This window comes from Brassica napus, chromosome C2 (assembly GCF_020379485.1).
Source record: "Brassica napus cultivar Da-Ae chromosome C2, Da-Ae, whole genome shotgun sequence".
In the NCBI taxonomy this organism is placed as follows: Eukaryota; Viridiplantae; Streptophyta; class Magnoliopsida; order Brassicales; family Brassicaceae; genus Brassica; species Brassica napus.
The window spans coordinates 31,046,696-31,072,549 of record NC_063445.1 but is presented as its reverse complement, the minus strand read 5'-3'; the positions used below and the strand labels follow the sequence as shown (position 1 = coordinate 31,072,549).

General features: G+C 43.0%; 1 protein-coding gene across 1 annotated transcript; it reads right to left on the bottom strand.

The window, feature by feature from the left end:
* Positions 1-3,554: 3,554 nt before the first annotated feature.
* On the bottom strand, positions 3,555-4,511 carry LOC125582336. The gene has a single exon (XM_048748980.1). It carries the CDS (start codon positions 4,509-4,511, stop codon positions 3,555-3,557), a length of 957 nt encoding a protein of 318 aa, XP_048604937.1.
* Between the last annotated feature and the right edge of the window lie 21,343 nt (positions 4,512-25,854).

The following is a 25,854-nucleotide window of genomic DNA, read 5'->3' as shown; positions in this document are numbered from 1 at the left end:
CTTTTTTTCTAGTTTTTACACTACGAGGTATTTACGACGATTTCTGCTTACGTGGAATTAACGAGTGTTATGTTTAAATCCTTTTACGTGGTATTTACGACGATTTCATCCAACGTGGTCTTTACGACGATTTCTGCTTACGTGGAATTAACGAGTGTTTTGTTTAAATCCTTTTACGTGGTGTTTACGACGATTTCTGCTAACGTGGAATTAACGAGTATTTTGTCTAAACCCTAAAATCCGAAACCTCCAAACCCCAAACCCCAAACCCCAAACCCCAAACCCCAAACCCCAAACCCCAAACCCCAAACCTCAAACCCCAAACCTCAAACCCCGAAACCTCTAAACCCCAAACCCGAAACCCGAAACCCCAAACCCCATATTCCAAACCCCAAACTCCATATTCCTTATTTTCATATATTCCAAACTTCATCTTTATTTTTAAATTTTGTCGTTATTTCCTCGTTGGCTTACGAGGTATTTACGACGATTTCTGCCTACGTGGAATTTACGACGATTTTTGCCTACGTGGTCTTTACGACAATTTTTACCTACGTGGAATTTACGACGATTTCTTATACGTGGTCTTTACGACGATTTGTGCTTACGTGGAATTAACGAGCCTGTGTTCTTTATTTTAATATTTCGTCGTTATTTCCTCGTTGGGTTACTTGGAATTAACGAGTGTTATGTTTAAATCCCTAGAATCCGAAACCCCAAACCCCAAACCCCATATTCCTTATTTTCTACTTCATATATTCCAAACCTCATCTTTATTTCTATTCCAAACCACAATTCCCACATTTGCTTATTCATAAAACAAACTCCCACATTACCTTATTCATAAAACAAACCCCACATTATCTTATTCATAAAACAAACTCCCCCATCTTATTCATAAAACAAATACATCAATTGGATACATCGACATTCTCGTCATCACTAGAAACATCATCATTTTCATTAAACTCGTCTTCAACAGCTCCGTCTGAATATCGGAACGGGAACTTGTCCATTGCTTTTAATATGTAACTCGCTTCTTGAGCAAATATCCGGCAAGTCCAACCTCGATTTTATGTTGTCTTTTGTCTTCCCTGGGACATTCAATATTGTATTCATGATGTTCTCAAAGAAATTCTTCTCTATATGCATCACATCAAGGTTGTGGCGCAGAAGAAGATCCTTCCAATATGGCAACTCCCAAAATATACTCTTCTTGTGCCAGTTGTGATGAACACCGTAAGAATCAGGCATATTACGAGGGACATGCCAATTACCACCCCAACGAACTGTTTCGTTAGCTCCGTAGTAGTCGATTTGCGCTTCAATTTTGTTCTCCAGTTAGATATGGAGGAGGAGTGTCTCTCACAACCCTTTTGTGCCTAAACAAATTCTTGTTTCTTCGGTAAGGATGACCAATGGGAAGAAATCGATGGTGACAATCAAACCAACTTGTCTTCCTACCATTCTTCAGTTGAAATGCATCTGTCGTTCCATTACAATATGGACAAGCTAATCTCCCATGTGTAGTCCATCCAGACAACATCCCATAGGCAGAAAAATCACTTATGGTCCACAAAAGCATCGCTCGCATCGTAAAATTCGTCTTCGTTGAACAGTCATACGTCCTCACCCCTGTTGACCACAAATCCTTCAACTCTTTTATCAGTGGTTGTAGGAAAACATCCAGGGACCTTTTTGGATGGTTCGGACCAGGTATTAAAATGGTCAAGAATAGCAACTCCCGTTGCATGCACATCTCCGGTGGCAGGTTGTATGGAGTAAGAAAGACTGGCCACAATGAATATTGTCTCCCTGACATTCCGAACGGACTAAATCCATCTGTGCATAGTCCGAGATACACATTCCGGATATTGCTAGCGAAATCCGGATGTACTTTGTTGAAATGTTTCCAGGCTCTTGCATCTGATGGATGAGTCATCTCACCATCCGTCTGAGTATGCTCGGCATGCCATATCATCTTTCCAGCAGTCTGCTCTGATTGATACAATCTTTTCAATCTGTCTGTAATTGGTAGGTACCACATCCTTTGGTACGGTACCCTATTACGTCCCCGTCCTTCCGGCTTGAATCGTGGCTTCTTGCAGAATCGACATTCTTCTAGCTTCTCATCATCTCCCCAATAGATCATGCAGTTGTCGATGCAAACATCTATCATCTCCGAAGGCAACCCAAGACTATAAACCAGTTTCTGAATCTCATAATAAGAATCAGTAGACACATTGTCTTCCGGCAAGTACTCTTTAAACAAGTCCGCCCATTCGTTCATGCAACTTTCAGGTAAATTGTGATCAGTTTTAATATTCATCATTCTAGCAGCTAACGACAATTTAGAGAGATCTTCTCTACAACCACTGTAAAGTGGTTGATTCGCCGCGTTTAACATTTCGTAAAACTTTTTTGCATCTATATTAGGTTCTTCATCTTCATCATGAGCTACGAATGCATCAGCTACCATATCATGAACCCTATCATAATCTACCATCTCCTCCTGATGGTAACTATGTTCATTATGCAAATGATGATCAACCGGTGCTTTTTCCTGAAAATTGCTATTACTACTACTAGCTTCATTCTGGTCATAATTAAAACCTTCTCCATGTTGAAACCAGATATAGTAATTTGGTGTGAAACCTCTATTTATTAAATGCTTCCAAACATTTTCACGGTTTGCCAGTTTCGAATTGTTGCATTTCCGACAAGGACAGAACATCTTACCACTTTCTTGGGCGAGCGGTGTTGAATCTGCTTGATGCATAAATGTCTCCAGACCCGCAAGGTATTCTTTCGTCACTCTCCCGTTAGCATCTCTATGCATATACATCCTCTTCCGCAACTCGTAAATAGTCCCGGAGCCAGTCATTTTTTTTTCTTTCACGTTTTTTGTTGTTGGTGTGTTTAAAATGATGTTCAAACATCCATATTTATAGGAAATTTCGAATCTGGTAGTTGTAATTTTCCTATGAATTTACGACGAAAATTAATTAGGTGGCAAAAAAAAACGTGTAACACCTACAAAGTTGGTGGATTCAAAATTTCCTCGCTAAATACACGTAAACTATTTCCTCGTAAATAACACGCAAAGTTTACGTCGTATTTACGAGGAAATAGTTTTTCCTCGTAAAATACTCGTTAAATTACATCCACTTTACGACGAAACACTTTTGTCGTTACGTTACGAGGAAATAACGATGACTTTAGTTTTCCACGTAAGTTCCTCGTAAAATCGACGTAAATTTACGAGGATTGTTTTTCCTCGTAAAATTTCCTCGCTAAGCATGTGTTTTCTTGTAGTGGTTCTTGGAATTTAGTGTGCTCTTCTTGGTGGCTGCGTGACTTATACTGCTTACTTCAGAGCAGCTAGAGATGACGTGGATCACCCTATCTTGTCTGGGAGGCGAAGCAGGAACAACTTTAGTGGGATGATTGTTAGCCTCCTTGTTGAGGCGATTCTTGGCTTTATCGGAAAGAAATTCCCGAAGGTGTCGTTTCTTCTGTAGCTCGCTGACCTCGATCCTTAGTGCGACGCAGCCCTACGGTTTGTGACTGTGGTCGTTTTGGAAGTCGCACCGCCGGTTTGGGTTCCAGGAAGAATCGGGTGCTTTCATCTTCTGAGGCCACTTGACCTGTGGGCCCATCTGCCTCAGAACTTTGATTAGCTCTGGTTTTGATATAGCCAAGTGAGAGATATCGGGCCACGTTGATGAGGGCCACGTAGATACACTCATTCCTTCGGCTTTCTTCAGGGGTGAATTTTGATACATGCCCCGGTTCCTGCTTCCAGCCTCTTTTCTTTGGTGGGATCCTTCGTCTCGATCAGTTTTCGTCTGTTTGGATACCTTCTGATCCTGCTTTTGTTGAGCTTTGGCTCGACTCGTGACGTCTTCTTCCCACTTAACATGTGCCCAGGCTCGGTATAGTACGTCATCCATGGTTTTGCATTGATACTTCGTCAGCTCCTTATACAAGTCTCCGTTGGGGAGCAGGTCCCTTTTGAAGGCCGAGATTGCTGTGGAAGCATTGCATTCGGGAATGGCTACCTTCTCCTGATTGAAGCGATCTATGTACGTACATAGCGGTTCAGATCGGTCTTGGAGGATTTTGTAGAGATCATCAGAGGTTTTCTCCAGACTCCTACTACTCGCGAATTGCTCCACGAACTTGTCTGTGAGGGTCGCAAAGGAGCGTATCGATCCGTTAGGTAGGTTGATATAGCACTGCAAAGCAGGCCCGATTATGGTTGAACCGAAGCCCTTGCACATGGTTGCTTCCCTCAGCTCCCTTTGGATTGCTACAGTGAGAATTTGTTGCTTGTATTGGGCGACATGGTTGTCTGGATCGCCGGTACCGTCATACATCCTCATGTTGGGGAAGAAAAAATTCTGCGGCATCTCAATCAGCGCAATTTCGTCCGTGAAAGGAGTGTCAGCGTAGGAGTTGGTTTTGCTTATCCGAATGGGAGGAGCTACACCCGGAAGTCTTTCAACCATTGACTGGATAGCATCAAATTTCTTGGAGAATACTCGCTCAAGATAGGCGGTTATGGTGGACTCTGAAACCTTTGCAGCTTTTATTGTCTCCTATTTGTCCTCCATCTCGGAGTCACTGCCGTCTTCGTTGTTGGGGAAAAATATTCCATGAAGAGATTACTCCATCTTCCGGCTTCCGGGTTCCTGCCTTCAGGTTCCGGGTTACAGCCCCCGGGTCTTGGTCCCAGCCCCCGGTTCCAGCTTCCAGGCCGAGTGATTTATCCTACCTTAGGATAAATGGAAATCTTCATTTAAAGGTAACCATCTTGGGCAAGAAGGAGTCTCCCTAGATCCGAGAGAAAGAGGAAGTGTTCCAATACATATCACTTCCCTTAAGAAAAAGTAAAATATTCTATTATCTAAGGATATAATGAATATTTCCAAATCCTAAAAGAGGGGCATGACTTCCATCACCAGAGCTCACCAACTCGACAGCCGCCAAGGCAAAATTCTACACTTAGAAGACTTTCTTCTTCGACACCCCTATGATAGGCTGATTCCGGCGATTATTATCAACCAGATGAAGATATATGCTCACTGCAGCACGTCTACAACTCTACTTACTGGCTCAGGCCATGATCTCCAGCTCATCAGCAGGGTCCCTCCATGCTCACTAAAGCACATCGGCACATCGTTCTCACTGCAGTATATCGACAAATCTACCATCAGTTCCGGCCATATGCCCTCTAGAACAGATGACTCCTACCCACTACAGGGCTAAGTGCTCCCAAGGCTATGTGCCCATTAGGCCATGTGCCCACTAGAGCCACGTGCTCCCAAGGCTATGTGCCCATCTTGGCTACGCGCCGCCAAATACATGAACTACAAACGGCTTGATCCCTCACTGAAGGGTACGTAGGCAATCCCCACTGAAGGATGCAGCTATAAATCCAAACACCTTCCATGGTCCCGTGCGTAGATACCCAAGGACCAACCTTGGTAACCGGAACCATCAACTATAGATTAGGAGGCACCCAAGGACCGACCCTGGTAGTCAGAAACATCGATCATAGATCAAAAAGATCCTGCGATCTTCACTATTGATATGCGGCCCCCGCCTAACGACCAATCTCCCCTGCTGCTATTAAGGCACCGATGACATATACTGGCCCATACCCCTATGGCAGTATCCTAAAAGCAGGTTTCCCTGGTTTGTCAAAAATCCGACCAGGAGAATATACTACCATGATATGTCTCCTTCTTCCTATCATTCTGTAGAGCTGAGCACGAATCTCTTGTACACAAAAATCCCCTAACAGTTTGGCACTAGAAGGAGGGGCAGTCATATACTACATGACGATGTGATAGGTAGGAGGAACATTACGTGTATCCTCTCGAAAATCTCTCAACCCCAGCCACCTGGGGGCAAGAAACGACACATTCTTACCAGATCTAAAGCTCACGCATCTGGAAACACTTCTTCAAGGGAGGATAACACATTGCTAACAGCAGTAGCGGGATCCATGATAGACCATGGATTTGACCTACTTTTACCCATGGTTTATAAGTGTTTTAACTATTAATTATTATATTATAGAGTCTATTTAGAGTATTTATAGGATCAGGAGTGATTTGGAGATAAGTGATGATTTTGGAGTATTTTGGAGATATTTGGAGCAAGCACCCGAGATGACCATCGAGCTCGACCATTGGTCGATATCGAAGAGGAATAATCGATCGATGTTCACATCTTGACATCGATCGACAGCGTAGCGTGCTGAAAGCCCGTTTGGTCACAGCCGACTTGAAGCCCAAGTCTTCACCAATTTACAAGATTACCCCTGGCGAATTTTAACCTAATTATATAAGCTCTGCCAACATGTTAGAGGCAAAAAGTGCTTTCTTGTTTTACTATTTTCACAGCAAAGATTTTCTAGGATTTTGATAGATTGGAGAGAAGATCCAAAGTTATATTTGTGATTGGAACTCCATTGATATATATTTACTATTCTAATGCAGTTTTCATACTTTATTGCTGTTATGAATTACTTGGCCATGTCTGAGTAGTTCCCTTGTTAGATTTTAGGGTTTAAATAGGTTATAAGGGATTAGCCCCAACTATAGATTGCTAAGTTGTGATATTAATCATTAGGATTATCATTAGTGTCTGCTTCTAGATTGGCTACCTAGAACTTGACCTAGGATTAATAGATATAAGCGATAGCTTTAATCTCATCCTGAAACCAATCTAATTGAGCTAATTTTCTTGCTAGAGAAAGGCGAGAGCTGATCTAGTGAGCTTAGTGAGCACATTCAACCCGCGCTTTAACGCTTGACCAATAGCGTCGATCGATATTCAAATAGAATAATCGGTCGATGTTTTGAATAGTGCATCGATCGATATTCATATAGAATCATCGATCGACACCGATCAATAGACGAACCTAGAAAGCGAGAGCCTAGTGGTTTGTTTATAAGTGTTGAGCTCTACAATAGGTATAGTCCAATTTTTAAAAATTCACACATGAAAAGAAGTTGTGACTTCTATTTTAATGGAATTGATTATAAAACTTCGCTGGTATACTACACATATGTGAGAACCTTGCAAGTGCCATTGCACAATTCTGGTGGAGCTCAAATCCACCTAAACGAAGAATCCACTGGCTAAATGGGAAAAGATATGTGCACCTAGAGAAGAGGGAGAAATTGGTTTTCGCATGATCCATGAATTCAACCTAGCTCTTTTAGCTAAGCAGCTTTGGCGTCTTATTCAATTTCCATATTCATTAGTTGCGAGAGTACTTCGGGGAAAATACTATCGCCTGAGCTCGCCTTTGCGAATTGGCGCAGTGGATAATCCATCTTATGTGTGGACGAGTATTATGGCAGCTAGGAAGTTACTACTTTTGGGTATCAGGAACAAAGTGCACTCAGGATATGAAATTAATGTTTGGCAGGATCCATGGATTCCCTCAACGTCAGCAAGGCCGGCTTGCCCCACGGCCCCAGTAGTACATCCAAAAATGACGGTCAGTAGTCTTATTAATTTTGAATCAAAGGAATGAGACGCTCGATTACTAGAACAATATGTAGACCAAGAGGACATACCGATGATTCAGAGTCTGTCCATAAGCCCTACTAATCGATGTTGGGGTCAAAATCGGTCACGACGGAATCAATGTCTGAAAGTCCGTAAAAATCGGCATGAACGTTTTTACGAAAAATAAATCTTAGAAAAAGATTTATTTTTACGAAGAATCTTGCGGAGAAAGGCTCGAACAAGGTTGCCGCATAGCAACCAGCGCAAAAGCTGGTCGCTACGTAGCGACCGAGCTCTCACCGAAGATTGGTCGCTACGTAGCGACCGGGCTCTCCCCGAAGCTCGGTCGCTACTTAGCGACCGAGCTCTCACCGAAGCTCGGTCGATACGTAGCGACCGGGCTCTCCCTGAAGCTCGGTCGCTAAGTAGCGACCGAGCTCTCCCCAAAGCTCGGTCGCTACATAGCGACAGAGCACGTACATGGCTTGGTCGCTACGTAGCGACAGAGCACGTACATGGCTTGGTTGCTACGTAGCGACCGAGCACGTACACGGCTCGGTCGCTATGTAGCGACCGAGCTCTCACCGAAGCTCGGTCGCTACGTAGCGATCGACCTCTCCCCGAAGCTCGGTCGCTACGTAGGGACCGAGCACGTACACGGCTCGGTCGCTATGTAGCGACCGAGCTCTCCCCAAAGCTCGGTCGCTACGTAGCGACCGAGCACGTACACGGCTCGGTCGCTACGTAGCGACCGAGCTCTCACCGAAGCTCAGTCGCTACGTAGCGAAGCGACCGAGCACGTACACGGCTCGGTTGCTACGTAGCGACTGAGCTCTCACCGAAGCTCGGTCGCTACGTAGCGACCGAGCTCTCCCCGAAGCTCAGTCGCTACGTAACAACCGAGCACGTACATGGCTCGGTCGCTACGTAGCGACTGAGCACGCACACGACTCGGTCGCTACGTAGCGACTGTGCTTTCTTAATAAAATCGATACGACACGAATCCATGTATTCTCGTCTACTCTTTAATGCTATCTCCAGAAGACCGTAGCCAACCCATTTCATGTTTCTCGTCATTTGAAGTCATCAATCGAACTTTATGATAAAAACCGTGGAAAGTTTGTTTTTATCGAAAGAAGCCGTAATAAACTTTTCGAGTCAAACAACGGCCCAAAGAGACCTAAGACGTGACTCGAACTCCACTTATGATTTCTTAACCAAAAGCCCATAAACCGTCCTACGGTTTATGCTTGGTTCGCAAGGAAAGATAAATGTCAAGTTTCCGCGGATAAATAGAAGATAATTAGAAAAATCGGGAAAAACATAATATCTCCATTTTTAAGTTATGACGGCTTAAGGGCAGAAGAGGAAAAAGCGTAAACCGACCTAGGAGCGAGTATATAAGAATTTCTAGGCGAGAGGCACAGGGAGAACTTTTTAGACTCAAAACTCTCGGCATTTAGAAACTCTGAGGCATTATTCTTGACATGCTCTGTTTCCATGACTGGCACCCGATTACCAGACGAACGTGCACAAGCAGTTCGATCTCTTGGTTCACTCTTGAACTACGTTCGGCTTGATCGTCGAAAGGGGTACCTAGGCAGCCTTTCATAAGGTTCAGTCCGAAATCAATCAAAAATCTTTTCTGTATTTTGTTCGTCTTTCGTTATCGAGCTGCGAGTCAACTAGGTTTGAGCTTCTAGGCCACTAGAACTAGGTAACTCGCTGACAGCCTTTGCGGTCAAAGCTTTTATGAGCTCTTGTAATGATCGAAACGCTCTCACGCGGACTCGAAATAAGATCTACTGTTTTCTCTAAACTTGTTTGTTATCTTTTCATGATTTCCACATATATTTGGCACTTGCCGTTGGTTCTCGCAGATATCCGGGACCTCTGGGAAATTAGGGTTTTCCTAGTTTCCTAATTTAAACGTAAATCGACAGTGCGAATTTCGGTTCCCACAGTTTGGCGCTAGAAGGAGGGGGGGGGTACGGATTACTATAACTCATAGCCGCAAAACGCTTGATCAAAACAATGTCTGGAAATACGAAAGAGAAAATCGCAGTTCGCAACAACGCTGGTAAACGCCACAGTTCTTGATAAACGCCACAGTTCTTGATAAAATCGAAAACCTTGCTGCGACTTTTCGGCACAGGAAGTGCAATGAAACGAGCTCGCGATTTCTCTTTTTAAACATAAAGGGAAACGATAAATCTTATCAAACCCCATAAATTTGTCTCATTACCGAACAAAAGAAATCTCAATGCGTAAGGGTTTTACCAAAACACGTTTTCCGAAAACATTTCGGAAGGGTAAAACTTGTTCTCCCAAAAACCGCAGAAAACCCCTAGGTTAATCGCGGAAAAAGGAAGCGCAACAAATCGATTACACAGCTCGGTCGCTACATAGCAACCGAGCAAGCACACGGCTCGGTTGCTACGTAGCGACCAAGCTCAAGCCAAGCTCGGTCGCTACGTAGCGACCGAGCACGCACACAGCTCGGTCGCGACATAGCGACCGAGCTCCACCCAAGCTCGGTCGCTACGTAGCGACCGAGAATGCACACAGCTCAGTCCCTACGTAGCGACCGAGCACGCACACACCTCGGTCGCTACGTAGCGACCGAGCACGCACACAGCTCGGTCGCTACGTAGCGACCGAGCTCAAGCCAAATCTCCACTCACTACGTAGCGACCTGTCAGGCCTCAGAAAAGTCCTTCTTTGCGTTCTCTTTTGAATCCTCATCGAAACGCTTTTCGTTTCGTCTCAATCGGAGTTTCCGTTGAGATTTTACGTCGAAAACAAGTAGGACTCTTCTTGGCTTTCTTCTATTCGCTACATAGCGACCTTTCAGACCTCCAGCTCGCTACATAGCGACCTGTCAGGCCTCAAAAAGCCCCTCCTTTGGGTTCTCTTTTGAATCCCGATCGAAACGCTTTTCGTTTCGTCTCAATCGCAGTTTCTGTTGAGATTTTACGACGAAAACAAGTAAGACTCGTCTAAACTCCTTCGCTTGCTCCTACTCGCCCTTACCTCCATCTTTGTGTTCTCCTTCAAATCTCGTTCGAAACGTCTCTTGGTTCGTCTCGATTGGAGTTACCATTGAAACTTTACGATAAAAAAAACCCCGCAAAGACTAGTTTTCTCGCGTGGATTCAGATTAATCGTATAATACGGCAACGATTAACTTAACACCTTAGCCGCTTCAACTATACGATTAAGTTGAACCTTTTTATTGACTTCGTATCAGTCAAGTTCGGAAGATAAATTTCAAGTTTCAAAGGATAAACTCCAATATCGAAAAAGGCGAACATACACAAGAAGAGGAAGGGGAAATGAGCAAGCAAAACTGAGAGGAGACAAAACTGCATCTTCGAGAGAACTAAGGTATTTGCGACTTGAAATTTTTGAAATCAGACTTGGAGTTTTCGTAGGAAATTACTAAGAAATAAAAACGCCTTTGAGACTGCCATAGAACTTTAGGGAACGTAAAACCTAGGTGGATAGTCTAGCGAACTAAGTCTTAGGTGATTTTTCCTGTCTCGATATATTGTCCCATCACTGTTCGTCCAGATCTTGCAAACCGATCTAAACTCTCCGAAAATTGAGAAACGATCGCCACGCATATCAAGCTCGCTTCCTAAGGAGAGAAAAACTTGAGACATGAACGTCGTCTTAAAACCGATTCGTTTCTTGCAATTCTCTCGGAACCGACATATTCCAAGTCTTCAACATGGAAACAACCAAATCACAGTCCAAGCATCGTCTTCAAACCGACTTGGACCGTCGATCATTCTATTCCTCGAGAAAAAAGGGGATGGAGTAGGTGCGTATATTATACTCGTATACCCCCATACTTCAAAAACATATTCAAACAATGCGATGTCTCGTCAAGATCAAGAAAACGCTTTCGACAAGAAAACACTTTCGACAAAGAAAACTCTCAAAGAAATATGCGGAAAAATATTCATACAATGCGATGTTTCATCAAGATCATCCTAGAAGCAAACGACAATCTGAGTTTCGTCTAAACGCTAGGAACTGATCCAAGCCATCTTGGAAAATTCTCAAAGACTATACAGCATCTATCATCGCAATCATTCGTTTAGAAAACCTCTGCCAAACTTCAGAATGAAAGTCGATGATTTGCTGAAGTAATAAAGATCTTTTCCGATTTGATAAAACGAGTTTCGTATAAGAATCATTATACGAGAAATCTTCAGGCATCAAAGCATCACTCTCATTTTCCGTTGAACCAACCGACTCACGAAAAAACATCAAAAACATTTGCGACAAAGCAAAATCAAGAACAAAAGTAACAGAAAATACGACAAAGAGAACACGTCCTCCCGCTCGTCGACTAAGTCTATCGCTGTTTAATTAATTCATTCAGGAAACCTGCAAAAACGTTTCTCGACTAGATTTCGGTGACATAACCTTTGGTAAAACTCCATGAGTGACTCAAAGAAACTTTCACCGAAGAATTAAAACAAAAGCGGAAACGTTTCTCAAAAATCTGCGGAAACATCGTTATTTTGACATCTCCATACGTCGCGTCAATTTAATAAATTCGTAAAAACCGGTTGCCCGTTACTTACGAAAAAAATTCTTTGTATAATCAGATCATGTCATACGAAGTAACGTAAAAGGTTTTACGAAAAAGTACTTTCCTTATAGCAAAAACCAAGCTGTATGATCCGACATTGGACGACCAATATAAACTTTACTTCCTCGCACCACGATCTGAAAGGTCTCATTCTTTAGCCCTGCGACTCACTGGCATCCGCTCTCATTCTGCTTGGTCACGTCCGAGCAGGAAATCACCCCGCAACTGACCCCGCACGGGCTCTGTATCGAGCTTCTTAGGCTTTATCTCTCCCAGAAACAAAGGAAACAACTTCCATACGAATAGATGAAACATTATACGAAACTTTCATCGTATAAATTAACCCTAAAGTGGAAAAACGTTTTCTACCACCATGGGCATACTCAGCCTATCAATCTCGATTAACGCCATTCGTCACTCGCCCAATTACACCTTTCCTTCGAAGCCGAACTAGGTTACAGCATCCCCTTTAAGGACGATTCTAACCGACTTGACCTTATTGACAGCACGAAAGTGTCATGGTCTAATCCTTTGGCAACAACGTCCTTGGCTATAAAGCTGAGCACAGCCTTCATGCAAAGCCAAAACAATTGAGTGACCACCGCCCCAATAACTTGACGGCTAAACGGTAATCCAGAATTTGTCTTGAAACGCCAAGTAACGATTACACAAACAATTATCGTACCACCCAAAAACGGGAATCATACGGTAAATTCGTCATAACAAAACTCAGTCCTAACAACCAAACAGTTAACGGAAAGGTTCCACTTGTCAAAATCGACCAAGTTCCATATACTACGATTCACTTTAAGCCCGCTGTGTTTTACTCGTAAAATGCGGCATTTAAGGAAAACTCGTAACAGAGCCTCTATAGCTATACGGAACATCCTCAAATAGACACGAAAGAAATCCCGGAAGGCCAACACCACACAAAGCACAGTATAGGAGGATGCGTCTTTCCGGGGACAAATTTACGCGACCCCTTGGTCCTAACTCCTCGATCGCAAATCAAATCCAAACAGGAACAACAATTCTGGCTGCGAACATCAGTAGTCAAACCAGAATGTTTCCCAAACGCAAGGCTAAGACTAATCCCTTGCAGCATCCCGAAACATCTTCAAGCCCACGAATATTTCAAGCACGAAAAGCGGCATATGAAAGAATAACAAATCTTCAGCATCGCGAGACGTCGCAGACGCCTGAAGATTCATTCTTCGATGAAATTTCCTTCCTCGATAAAAACACTTTTTTGGAAGACCAGACAGTCATACGCACTAACATCTTCTCAAAACATATCCTTCGCAAAGACTCGAAATGGTAATTTTAACCATTAAGTTTGTTGCTGATCACAACAAACTCTTAACGTCCTAAACAGACTTAGCCATCTCGTAGAGATGACTCTCGTACATTCGACACAAGGATAATAGCGCTATAAAAGAAACCCAAAATTTTTGGTCAGCACTTCCAGGAGGATTAAAAATTGTCCTTGGAGAGATGCTCGGTTCCAACCGTACAAGTCGTATAAGCGGAGAACCTATCGCGGACTTTAAATCGGTATGGAATCAGGATGAAACTGAAACGGGATACGTAAGTCGAATTAGTCATCGCACCCTCTAAAACAAGGAGTAAACCTAGGTCTTGCCCTAAACCCAGCGCACTGGTCTCCAACATCTCTAGGCATAGTATCAAAAACCTTGATACGAGATCCCAAAATTTGTCTATTTGCCAATATTCGAGCGTCTTCAGAAATCCCGCAAGTTTCGCACTGCGGAAAACTCTCGAAACAGATCACGGATATAGCAGTTCACACAGAGTTAGATTACGAGATGACAACTCGTAGTCTTCCATCTACACCCATATAAAATGCCATCGGCAGCAACACGCCTGATAACCTCTACATAAAAACCAGACCGTAAAGGTCTCGCTGGAAAACTAGTCATACGAACCTTAACTCCAAGACGAACTACGAAATGCTTGATCCCTTCAACAAGGGTACGTAGGCAGCCGTCATAAGGCGTAGCCCCAATCTTATCGCGTTCTACTTTTAGAAGAGCGAGAAGACGACTTACCACAGACCTTTTCGACCATTAATTCCGCCTAACTCACCTAACTTGCCAAGCCACTCACTAAAACCTCACGCTAGAAGCTCATAGTTCTAACGAGCTGGGGGGCTAACTGTTGGGGTCAAAATCGGTCACGACGGAATCAATGTCTGAAAGTCAGTAAAAATCGGCATGAACGTTTTTACGAAAAATAAATCTTAGAAAAAGATTTATTTTTACGAAGAATCTTGCGGAGAAAGGCTCGAACAAGGTTGCCGCGTAGCAACCAGCGCAAAAGCTGGTCGCTACGTAGCGACTGACCACGTACATGGCTCGGTCGCTACCGAAGCTCGGTCGCTACCGAAGCTCGGTCGCTACGTAGCGACCAAGCTCTCCCCGAAGCTCGGTCGCTACGTAGCGACCGAGCACGTACATGTCTCGGTCGCTACGTAGCGACCGAGCTCTCACCGAAGCTCGGTCCCTACGTAGCGACCGAGAACGTACACGGCTCGGTCGCAACATAGCGACCGAGCTTTCACCGAAGCTCCGTCGCTACGTAGCGACCGAGATCTCCCCAAAGCTCGGTCGCTACGTAGCGACCGAGCTCTCACCGAAGCTCGGTCGCTACGTAATGACTGAGCTCTCACCGAAGCTCGGTCGCTACGTAGCGAAAAAGCACGTACACGGCTCGGTCGCTACGTAGCGACCGAGCTCTCCCCGAAGCTCGGTCGCTACGTAGCGACCGAGCACGTACACGGCTCGGTCGCTACATAGCGACCGAGCTCTCCCCGATGCTCGGTCGCTACTTAACGACCGAGCTCTCACCGAAGCTCGGTCGCTACGTAGCGAACGAGCACGTACACTGCTCGGTCGCTACGTAGCGACCGAGCGCTCCCCGAAGCTCGGTCGCTACGTAACGACCGAGCACGTACATGGCTCGGTCGCTACGTAGCGACCGAGCACACACACGACTCGGTCGCTACGTAGCGACTGTGCTTTCTTAAAAAAATCGATACGACACGAATCCATGCATTCTCGTCTACTCTTTAATGCTATCTCCCGAAGACCGTAGCCAACCCATTTCATGTTTCTCGTCATTTGAAGTCATCAATCGAACTTTACGATAAAAACCGCGGAAAGTTCGTTTTTATCGAAAGAAGCCGTAATAAACGTTTCGAGTCAAACAACGGCCCAAAGAGACCTAAGACGTGACTCGAAACCCACTTACGATTTCTTAACCAAAAGCCCATAAACCGTAAGACGGTTTATGCTTGGTTCGCAAGGAAAGATAAATGTCAAGTTTCCGCGGATAAATATGAAGTATTCAAAGATAATTAGAAAAATCGGGAAAAACAGAATATTTCCATTTTTAAGTTATGACGGCTTAATGGCAGAAGAGGAAAAAGTGTAAACCGACCTAGGAGCGAGTATATAAGGAGTCCTAGGCAAGAGGCACTGGGAGAACTTTTTAGACTCAGAACACTCAGCACTTAGAAACTCTGAGGCATTATTCTCGACATGCTCTGTTTCCATGACTGGCACCCGATTACCAGACGAACGTGCACAAGCAGTTCGATCTCTTGGTTCACTCTTGAACTACGTTCGGCTTGATCCTCGAAAGGGGTACGTAGGCAGCCTTTCATAAGATTCAGTCCGAAATCAATCAAAAACCTTTTCTGTATTTTCTTCGTCTTTTGTTATCGAGCTCCGAGTCAACTAGGTTTGAGCTTTTAGGCCGCTAGAACTAGGTAACTCGCTGACAGCCTTTGCGGCCAAAGCTTTTATGATCTCTTGTAATGATCGTAACGCTCTCACGCGGACTCGAAATAAGATCTACTGTTTTCTCTAAACTCGTTTGTTATCTTTTCATGATTTCCGCATATATTTGGTCACTTGCCGTTGGCTCTCGCAGAGATCCGAGACCTCTGGGAAATTAGGGTTTTCCTAGTTTCCTAATTTAAACGTAAATCGACAGTGCGAATTTCGGTTCCCACAATCGACGTGATACCTTTTGCTAGAGCTGTACCAAATGGCCAATACACAGTTAAGTCTGGATACTGGGTAGCTAAAAATATACTGAGAGATAAGGAGGAAAAAGAAGTTCTACAACACAGTATAACCAAAATTCAAGCCTTTGCTTGGAAAGTGCATGCACCACAAAAGATTTGTCATCTTATATGGCAATTAATTTCAGGACAGATAGCAGTCAAAAGAAATCTGATACGCCGCAATATGCGATGTGATAACTACTGTCCAAGATGTGGAGAACCAGAAGAAACTGTTATTGATACCACTCAAATTACTCTAATGAGTGAATTACTCTTTCAAATAAGAGGTTCAGATGCAGTACTTAGGAATTGAATCCACAAGGACTCTAGGATTACTCAATAAATCTAAGGGATTAGAAATAAAGATAGACTAAGAGGTCTATTTGTTTAAAAGCAGTAAATGATGAGTCGAACAAGGCAATTGTTCGGCGGTTTAAGTTGAAGTTGTTTTAAGGATGGGAAAACAGCTAGACTTAGGCAAATTCTCTGGTATGAAAAACATGCAACTTAGTTTAGACTAAAGGGTTTGACGGTTTTTAAACTCAAACAATGGTAAAACCAGATAGGTTTTCATTACTAGATCTCGGATCTCAACTGTCGTCTTTTGATCTCGAGAAAGAGTCGTTCGATGTGACTTGATGCACATCGTTCGATACACCTTTCAAACAATAGATCGACACAACGATAGTCGCGTCGATCGACGGTTCTTCTTGCAAGCTTTGCAAGCGGGTTTGAAGCTGTTCTCTAACCTTCTTGACCAACTCTCGTTGTTATCTAGTCAGTTAGATCACGATGGCTATTTAAGGTATTGAGGGTAACAATTGGTTATCTCAATTAATCCTAAGATCGAAAATGAGGGTGATTAATCCTAATGTTAGCATTAAGCTCAACAAGCATGAAAGAACAATCAAAACACCTTTTTAATAGTCTTATTAGCAGCACACACTTTCAACATTTATGATAAACCTAAATCTAACAATTGGGTTTACTCGGACATATTCATGAGAGACAAAGTCATGATGGTTTGAATAAAACTCAAATGAAATTTTGAACACAGAAAGTAAGAGTAATAGAAATAAAGGAGTTCAAGATCTTCTCTATTATGCAGTCTCAGATCTATCTCTCCAATCCTAAGCTCTTCTAATGGTAGCCAAAATGCTTCTTCTCCAAACTAGGTCTTTTGGCAAGTCTACCTCTAAAATGTTACAAAACCCTAGTACATATAGCCTCACAGACGGCTAAGGGCTTAGGTTGCAATTAATACACTTTATGGAAATGAAGTCTTCTAATTTCGTGATTAATCCTCGAGTGATCCATCGATCGATTTTAATTGGCTCCGGTCGATCGATATTGCTCTTCAAGCGTCCATCGATTCTCTACGCGTAAAAGTACTCCAAAGTGTCCCAAAAGCATCATTTCCTTCTATCAAGTAACTGAACCTGTAATTGCTTTGAAAAGACTCTAAAACATGATAAATATATCTTAAAACACTTATATACCATGACTAAAAATGGGTGAAATCCATGGTATATCAACTCCCCCAGACTTATCCTTTTGCTTGTCCTCAACCAAAACAAACGAACAGTCTCTCTGAAAGAGGTTTGAAAACAGCAGGGATTCACAGATTTAAAACATAGAAGTCATCACCTCTACAATATCGCATTCCACATCTAAAAGGTCCTAATCACAAAAGCACATTATGCAATATCCTAGTTAGCAACCAAATTCATCTAGCCCACAACTTAGCAAATCTTATCTGACATTCCCCTTGACAAACCTCATTTCTCGATAGTATAAAAGTGCAGGCTTTACCTTGGGAGTATCGATCACAGGATGCAAAGATTTTCAGACAAGTATTCTGGAGCTGCAGGTAAAAGTTAGTTCCTATTTTCTCTCTCTCTAATTTCTCTCTTAAATCAAAGTCTGCTTTTATTGTAAGACAGCGACCAAGATTGGACATGTTTCCATCAATCAAAACTTAATGGTGGTTGCCACCAAGCCCTATTCACTTCTTTTTTGACTTATACCCAAGAATTCTTTGTGAAGCGAGCCTTGAACATTGCCGCCTCCAAGTCCCGTTCGAATTCTTTTTATTGGAATCTTTATGAATCAAGCCTTAATGGTTGTAGCTACTAAGTCCTGTTCAGATTCCTCCTAATTAAATCCTAAATTATAATTTAATATATTATTATATATTTTTTTTATATACTCTAGGGTCGAAGTAGAGAGAGAAAAAGTAATAAATAAATCTACACAAGGCTTTACCTTCCAGACTTGTCTGAAGAATCTGATCCCATGTATACCAAGCCCCAAGACAAGCAGTAATATAAGGTTAGTGTTGGAGGTTAGCTTTGGTTCTTTCAAACAAGCTAGGCAAGTGTGTATAGTTGGTAGGTTGATCCACTTTAGTATCTTTAGTACTATCTGCAATCAGTAAATCTAGAATGGTGCTAAAAAGTGGTTAGACATTCAAGTAAAAATCATAAGTTCATAGTCTCCTTTTTGACTCAATAAAATTATTTTTGAAAAGATTTTAACAAAACTCAAGAAGATGGTGTTAGTACTACCTCCCTCAGACTTAAATTACACCGTCTCGGTGTAAAGTGTCCAAAGGTGTTGATAAGCAAAGTTAGAGGTTTGAGATGTTTGAGCAAAGTGTCGTACCTCTCTGTCCCGCACATCGATTGATACCATCCTTTCCGTGTCGATCTATGGCGAGGAACAGAAAATTCTGCGTCATGTCTGGAATCTAACTCATATGATCTGTCAGTATGGTTAGCTCTGTTTGACACTCCAAGCATAAGAAATAAGTAAACCGTCTCAAACATAAAGCATAGATATGTCTAAAATATAAATCCTACAAGTTCGAAAATTAGAAAAACAAGTTCATAAGGGAGAGAGATAGAAATGGGAGGACTAGTCGGTGTCCTCGCTGGTCTCGTCGTCGCTCCCGGACGAAGAATCCCTGCGCTGCCTAGAAGGTCCTGCTGCTGCTGGTGAGTGAGCTCTGATGGTCCTCCTGCTCGTGCAAGATACTCTAGCCCAGATGGCACGAAGAGCATCCACAACTACCCTCTGAAAGTCTCCCTGATCGCGCATAGGGATGTCTGGTATGATCGGAAAATCAGGAAGAGGTGCCTCCGGTGGTCCCTGTGTAGCTCTGGCTCAACGCACTCCGTAAGGTCTGTGCGGGATAGCCGGAAGATCGCGGAGGAGCTGGGAATCGGGCATGAACCGGAGCCTATCGATCTTGTCATCGAAGTCTGTGATCATCCTGTTCGGCATCGGCAGTAGACGGTGCTGGTTCCCGATCCTAAAACTCCAGAGAAGTTCCTCCTTGAGCCAACCTGAGTTCATCAGGTGTTGCTCGTCCAAGAAGCGGTGGGAGCGGTCGGCTATGCGCGGGTCTAGGCGGATGCCTAGATACTCAAAGATTGGCGTCATCAAACTCCCAACCGTCTCCTTCTTCCTGCCTTTTCCCGTGAAGGGCTTCTTCTTCAGGTCCACCAAGTGCGCAGCAAAAATGGATCCGAGGTTTGGAGTCACCACGTCGTCGTTCTCATCGAGATGAGTCAGGTTCACCAAGCCGTTGGGCTCCATCTTGCAAACCAACGTGTTTGCAAGAGCCCGTAGAAAGTACCGGAGGGTGGGGTGACGGATGTCTGTCTGCGTAGCGGAGTTGGAGTTCCACGCCCCCGTGCCAATTATCTCCATAATCCGTTGACGCCTAGGAAGGGTGGAATCTTGCTCGCAGCTGCATCCTCCTGGAAACCGTAGATGCGGCAGAGCTCGGGGATGGAGATCCTGTATCGAATTCCCCTGGCGAAGAAGGTCATTGTACCATCTCCTGCTACCCTCGCCTTCGAGGTGCTGTAGGTGAGCTCGACTGTGGCCATAAACTGTGTGACCAAGTCGACGTGGAGATCGTATGCGCGAGTGGCCATGGTGCCAAGTTCGAGCTGCGTGATCATCTCCTTGTTCTCTGGCTCGATCCGGAGCTTCTGTAAGATGTATGAATCGATGAACCGTATTGGCTCGATAGATACGCCAAGCCAAGCATTGTAGAACAAGCTGTCGTAGTCGTCCCACTCGTCCTTGAGCACGCGGTTGGTGCACTCCATGCTGTTAACCATTTTCTTCGGGTCAACGAACTCCGCGAATGTCTCGATGGGTTTTTTGTCATCACGAGGCCAAGGGTCGCGGTGCTGTATGGAGGTGCTAGCTTCGTCGTATCTCCTCTTCGTCCTCCTCTCACGTCTTTCTGCGTCTGCGTCTGAGCTCATCTGAAAACAAACAGAAAAGAGAGTAGAGGTGAGATAGTATTGTCGATATATATTGTGATATCGATCGATGAAGTATGTGAGACATCGATCGATATATGTCGTTAAGAATTAATCGACAATAAGGGTATCGATCGACGCTATAGAGTTCGGGTCGATCGATGTCGAATCGCTAAACCTGCAAAGATCACTCAATTTCAAATCGCACTTTCAAGGCATTAACAGCATAAAATCCACGATCCTAACACTAGATAATCGTTAGAAACTTCAAAACCATCCCAAATCTGCGCCTAATCATAAGTTCTAGTTCATCTCAAAACACAACTCTGAAAATTCCTAACAAAAGAGAATTTCGAAGTCAAACCTTGTAGATCGGGTGAGTGAATGAACTAAACAGATAGAGAATGAGAAATCGAATGGATTAGGACGAGAAACGGAGGAATTTCGTCAATAATCGAAAGAGAAAAGAGAGGTTTTGATTTCGTTAGGGTTTCGTGAATGAGAGGAGAAAGAAGCGGATGTCGAGTTAAATGAGGTTAACCCTCGATATGTCCGCATCGATCGATGGCAAGACAGCTACATCGATCGATATTTCTCCAAATAAACTACTCCTGATTTCTATTACTCCTAATATTTTACTAATAATAAGATATAAATATAAATATAGATATAAATAAAAATATAATTAAATTTTTTTTTTTTTTGAAAAGAAAATGGGTTGCCTCCCATTCAGCGTTTAAATTTTAAAGTCTTTAGCTCGACTTCCTGAATAAACTAGTTATCAGGGGGTTCTAGAATAATGGGCTGATTTGCTGGCGGTTTGGCCCAATAATGTTTAACTCGTTGGCCGTTCACTGTAAACTTATCCCCTTTATCACTTTTTAGAGTTATGGCTCCGGAGGGTTTTACGTCTGTTACTGTGAATGGTCCGGACCAACGAGATTTAAGCTTTCCAGGAAATAGCGTTAGCCGAGAATTATAAAGAAGGACTTGATCATCCGGTTCAAAGTGTCGGGATAAGATCTTCTTATCGTGGTACGCTTTAGTCCTTTCTTTATAAAGTTTCAAATTCTCATAGGCTAAATGTCTGATTTCATCAAGCTCGTTAAGCTGGATGAGTCTCCTTTCAGCAGCAGCCTTTATATCAAAATTCAGAAGTTTAGTGGCCCAAGCTGCTTTATGCTCCAGTTCGACTGGTAAATGACAGGATTTGCCATAAAGGAGGTGGAATGGTGTTGTTCCCAACGGTGTCTTATAGGCGGTCCTGTAGGCCCAAAGTGCATTATCTAGTTTCCTAGACCAATCCTTTCTGGAAATTCCTACAGTTTTCTCTAGAATTTCTTTGATTTGCCAATTAGAGACTTCTACCTGTCCACTGGTTTGTGGGTTAGAGACTTCTACATGTCCAATTAGAGACTTCCCTTATTGATGAAATGGGTTCCACCGTCACTAATGACTATTCTAGGAACTCCAAACCGTGGAAAGATTATGCTCTTGAAAAGCTTAATAACTACAAATGCGTCATTGTTTGGGGAAGCTACTGCTTCAACCCATTTGGATACGTAGTCTACAGCGACTAGTATATACTTGTTTCCGTATGAGGATGGGAAAGGACCCATGAAATCTATCCCCCAGCAATCAAAGACTTCTACTTCCAGAATGAACTTCTGTTCCATTTTGTGTCTTTTGCTGATTTTTCCTCGTCTTTGGCATCTGTCACATTGTCTTATAAATGCATGGAAATCGCGAAAAGTCGTCGGCCACCAGAATCCTGCTAGAAGGATTTTCGAAACCGTTTTGTAGGTGGCAAAATGTCCTGCATTGTCAGATCCATGACATTGGTATCTAATATCCGAAATTTCAGCTTCGGATACGCATCGTCTGTATATCCCATCAGAGCAATGCCTGTAGAGGTATGGTTCATCCCAATGATATCTTCTAACTTCTCTGAAGAATTTCTTCCTCATATACCCCTTGAGTTCTTCAGGCTCGACTTTGGCTGCCAAATAGTTGACTATATCAGCATACCAGGGTCGATCTTTCGAGTTCCTACCAATTGCGTGCACCTCTCATTGTGATTCTTCATCAGGTGTGAGACTTATCTTATCACCAGCAACGTTAACCTTTATGTCAATATTTATTTTTATAGACGAGGTGCCATGATTGTGGTTACTAGGGAATCGAGGCGTTGCGATACTGTCGTTATCGATCGATGTATCACTACTAGAATCGATCGATATGTTCTCTTTCACATCGATCGATGTCTCATCGGAAGTGAGAGATATTTGACCTACGAAAGATGTGTCTATTTGTGCAACGTTATCTGTTGGGAAGAAATCGTCTATAGGGACGTTATCCTCTATTCTGATCCAAGAAAGATGGTCACCGACTCCATTATTTACTCCTCGTTTATCTTTAATTTCAATATCAAACACTTGGAGTAGTAAAATCCAGCGTATGAGTCGAGGTTTTGCATCTTTCTTTTGCATCAAATATTTAATGGCAGCGTGGTCAGTGTGAACTATCACACGTGTGCCAATTAGATATTGACGAAATTTTTCAAATGCATAAACTACGGCAAGTAGTTCTTTTTCTGTTGTTGCATAATTCCGTTGCGCTTCATCAAGCGTACGACTGGCGTAGTAGATGGCATGCAGCTTTTTATCTTTTCTTTGGCCCAAAACTGCTCCTATTGCAAAATCACTCGCATCGCACATGATCTCGAAAGGGAGATTCCAGTCGGGGGCTTGAACGACGGGGGCAGTTATAAGGGATTTTTTTAAATCTTCGAAAGCTTTCATGCATTCTGGGGTATAGTCGAACTTTACTTCCTTGCACAAGAGGTTATTTAAAGGTCTAGCAATTTTGCTAAAGTCTTTTATAAACCTCCTATAAGATCTGGTGTGTCCGAGAAAACTTCGCACGTCTCTTACATTTTTGGGTGCTGGTAGACCGGTCATCACCTCGATTTTAGCTCTATCTACCTCTATACCAGCGGCTGAAAACTTATGTCCTAATACAATGCCATCGTTAACCATAAAATGACATTTTTCCTAATTTAGGACAAGGTTCTTTTCTTTGCATCTTTCCAATACCTTGCATAAATTATCGAGGCAACTCTTAAAATTTGATCCGTAGACTGAAAAGTCATCCATAAAGACTTCCATAAAGTCCTCGATCATATCTGTAAAAATTGACATCATGCAACGTTGGAAAGTGGCGGGAGCATTACAAAGACCAAATGGCATTCTACGATACGCAAATGTTCCATAGGGGCATGTAAAGGTTGTCTTTTCTTGATCATCCGGATGTATGGGAATTTGAAAAAATCCGGAATATCCATCGAGAAAACAGTAATACTGGTGATTGGCTAAACGCTCCAGCATTTGATCAATAAAGGGCAGGGGAAAGTGATCTTTCCTAGTAGCGGCATTTAATTTCCTATAGTCAATACACATCCGATGTCTAGTGACGGTACGAGTCGGGATGAGTTCATCGTTTTCATTCTTCACTACTGTAATACCTCCCTTTTTGGGTACAACATGTACGAGGCTTACCCATATACTATCCGAAATAGGATAAATTCTAAATTAAATCTAATGGTAATAAGAATTTAGTATAGACTTGTTACGAAAAACTTGTTAAATTTTCTTTCTTTCCCTGTCTACGCAGACACTAAGAATGGAGAACATAGAACTCGGCCGAGCATCGAACGACGAAGATGTAATGTTATCGAGCAACGTGGAGACCAAAGAATCGACTGACACGGAGCTCCCGATATCGATCGACACCGCCCAGCCGGAAGCAGGTAAGTCTTCTCTTACCGAGCTTATTAATGGGGAAGTAGTCCAAACTGAACCAATAGGTCAATTGAGCAATGAAACCAGCCAAACAAAACAGGGGACTGAAATCCCAATTGAGATAAATCCCACCTTGATAAAAGGTGAAGAGATAAGATTGCCTTTGCAAGACTACCTAGACCCTGGTAGAACCTATTCCAATAGGTCCGCTATTAAAATACCAGGAGACGATACCAAGAAATCTAAGTTCAACGCAGATTACTACTGTATGGTTTGTCGGAACCCATTCCATGGATCTCTCTCTGATCACCCGCAAGATCACATCGAAGGGTTGGAAGAATTAATCCCAGATGAATACAATCATTGCAAACTATTCTCATTTTCCCTAGAGGGAAAAGCTCTCAGAAGGCTAAACTGTTTAGCAACAGGATCCCTTACTTGTTGGGAAGAGATTAGAAACGCCTTCCTTAAGAAATTTTTCAATGATGAGCGCTATTGGGAAGTATGGAGACAAATCTTTACATTCCGCCAAGATCCACGTGAATCGTTTAAAAACGCATGGGGAAGATTCAGGAGCTATGAACTTGAATGTCCCCATCATGGTTATTCAGAACCACAACTCCTTAACATCTTCTATGGAACTTGAGCTACAAAACTACACTCGACACGGCGAGTGAAGGAAATTTCGTCACTAGGAGCCCCGAAGACGCTAGACGCCTTATCGAAAATGTAGCAACGGGAAAATCCTATGAAAAGATGGATGAACAAATAGGAAATTCGATAAATTCAGAAGATAATTAAGATTTGGTAGAGATCAAGAATTCCTTCAATTCGCTTCACTCTTTTCTTCAGAATCAGCACCGATCTGATAAAGCCCAGAGCGAAAATGATGCCTTGTCTGATATGAAAAATCAATTAGAAGAAGAGACAAGCTATTCAGACCCCTATCCCATGTTTAACATTGATAGTTTCACCCAAGCCTATGGTTTACGGAAAGTTAATGGAGAAAGCAGATTCTTTGAGTGAACTTATCCGAAAATTAGAAAGTCAAGTAGCTGAAATTGCGACTGCCATTAAAAGAGAAACAGGACGTCTTCCCGGGAGAACTGATTTAAACCCGAGACGTCAAGTCAGTGCCGTAATGTTGCGTAGCGGAAAATGTCTCGCGACAAACACGAAGGACAACACTGAAATTGGCAATTCTGCCAATGCTGATGAAATAGGCAAGAGCAATTCTCAGCCTATACTTCTTGATGACCCTGACCCAAAACCTTCTCGCGAAAACAAGAAGTCTACCGCTGAAAAAAATAAGGAAAAGACTATAGACTTAGAAGTAGAAGACGATTCGGAAATTAAGGCCGGAATCGATCGACGGTATGGTACCCACGTCGATCGACCGGTGAAGCCTGTCGTCGATCAACATTCAGATAACCCTATCGATCGATGTTCCACTCAACCCGAACCAACGATTGAAAGAGTCTATAGAACCCTACCCCCTTTTCCTCCTAAACCGCAGACTAAGAAATCATTAGAAAATGCGATCTACAA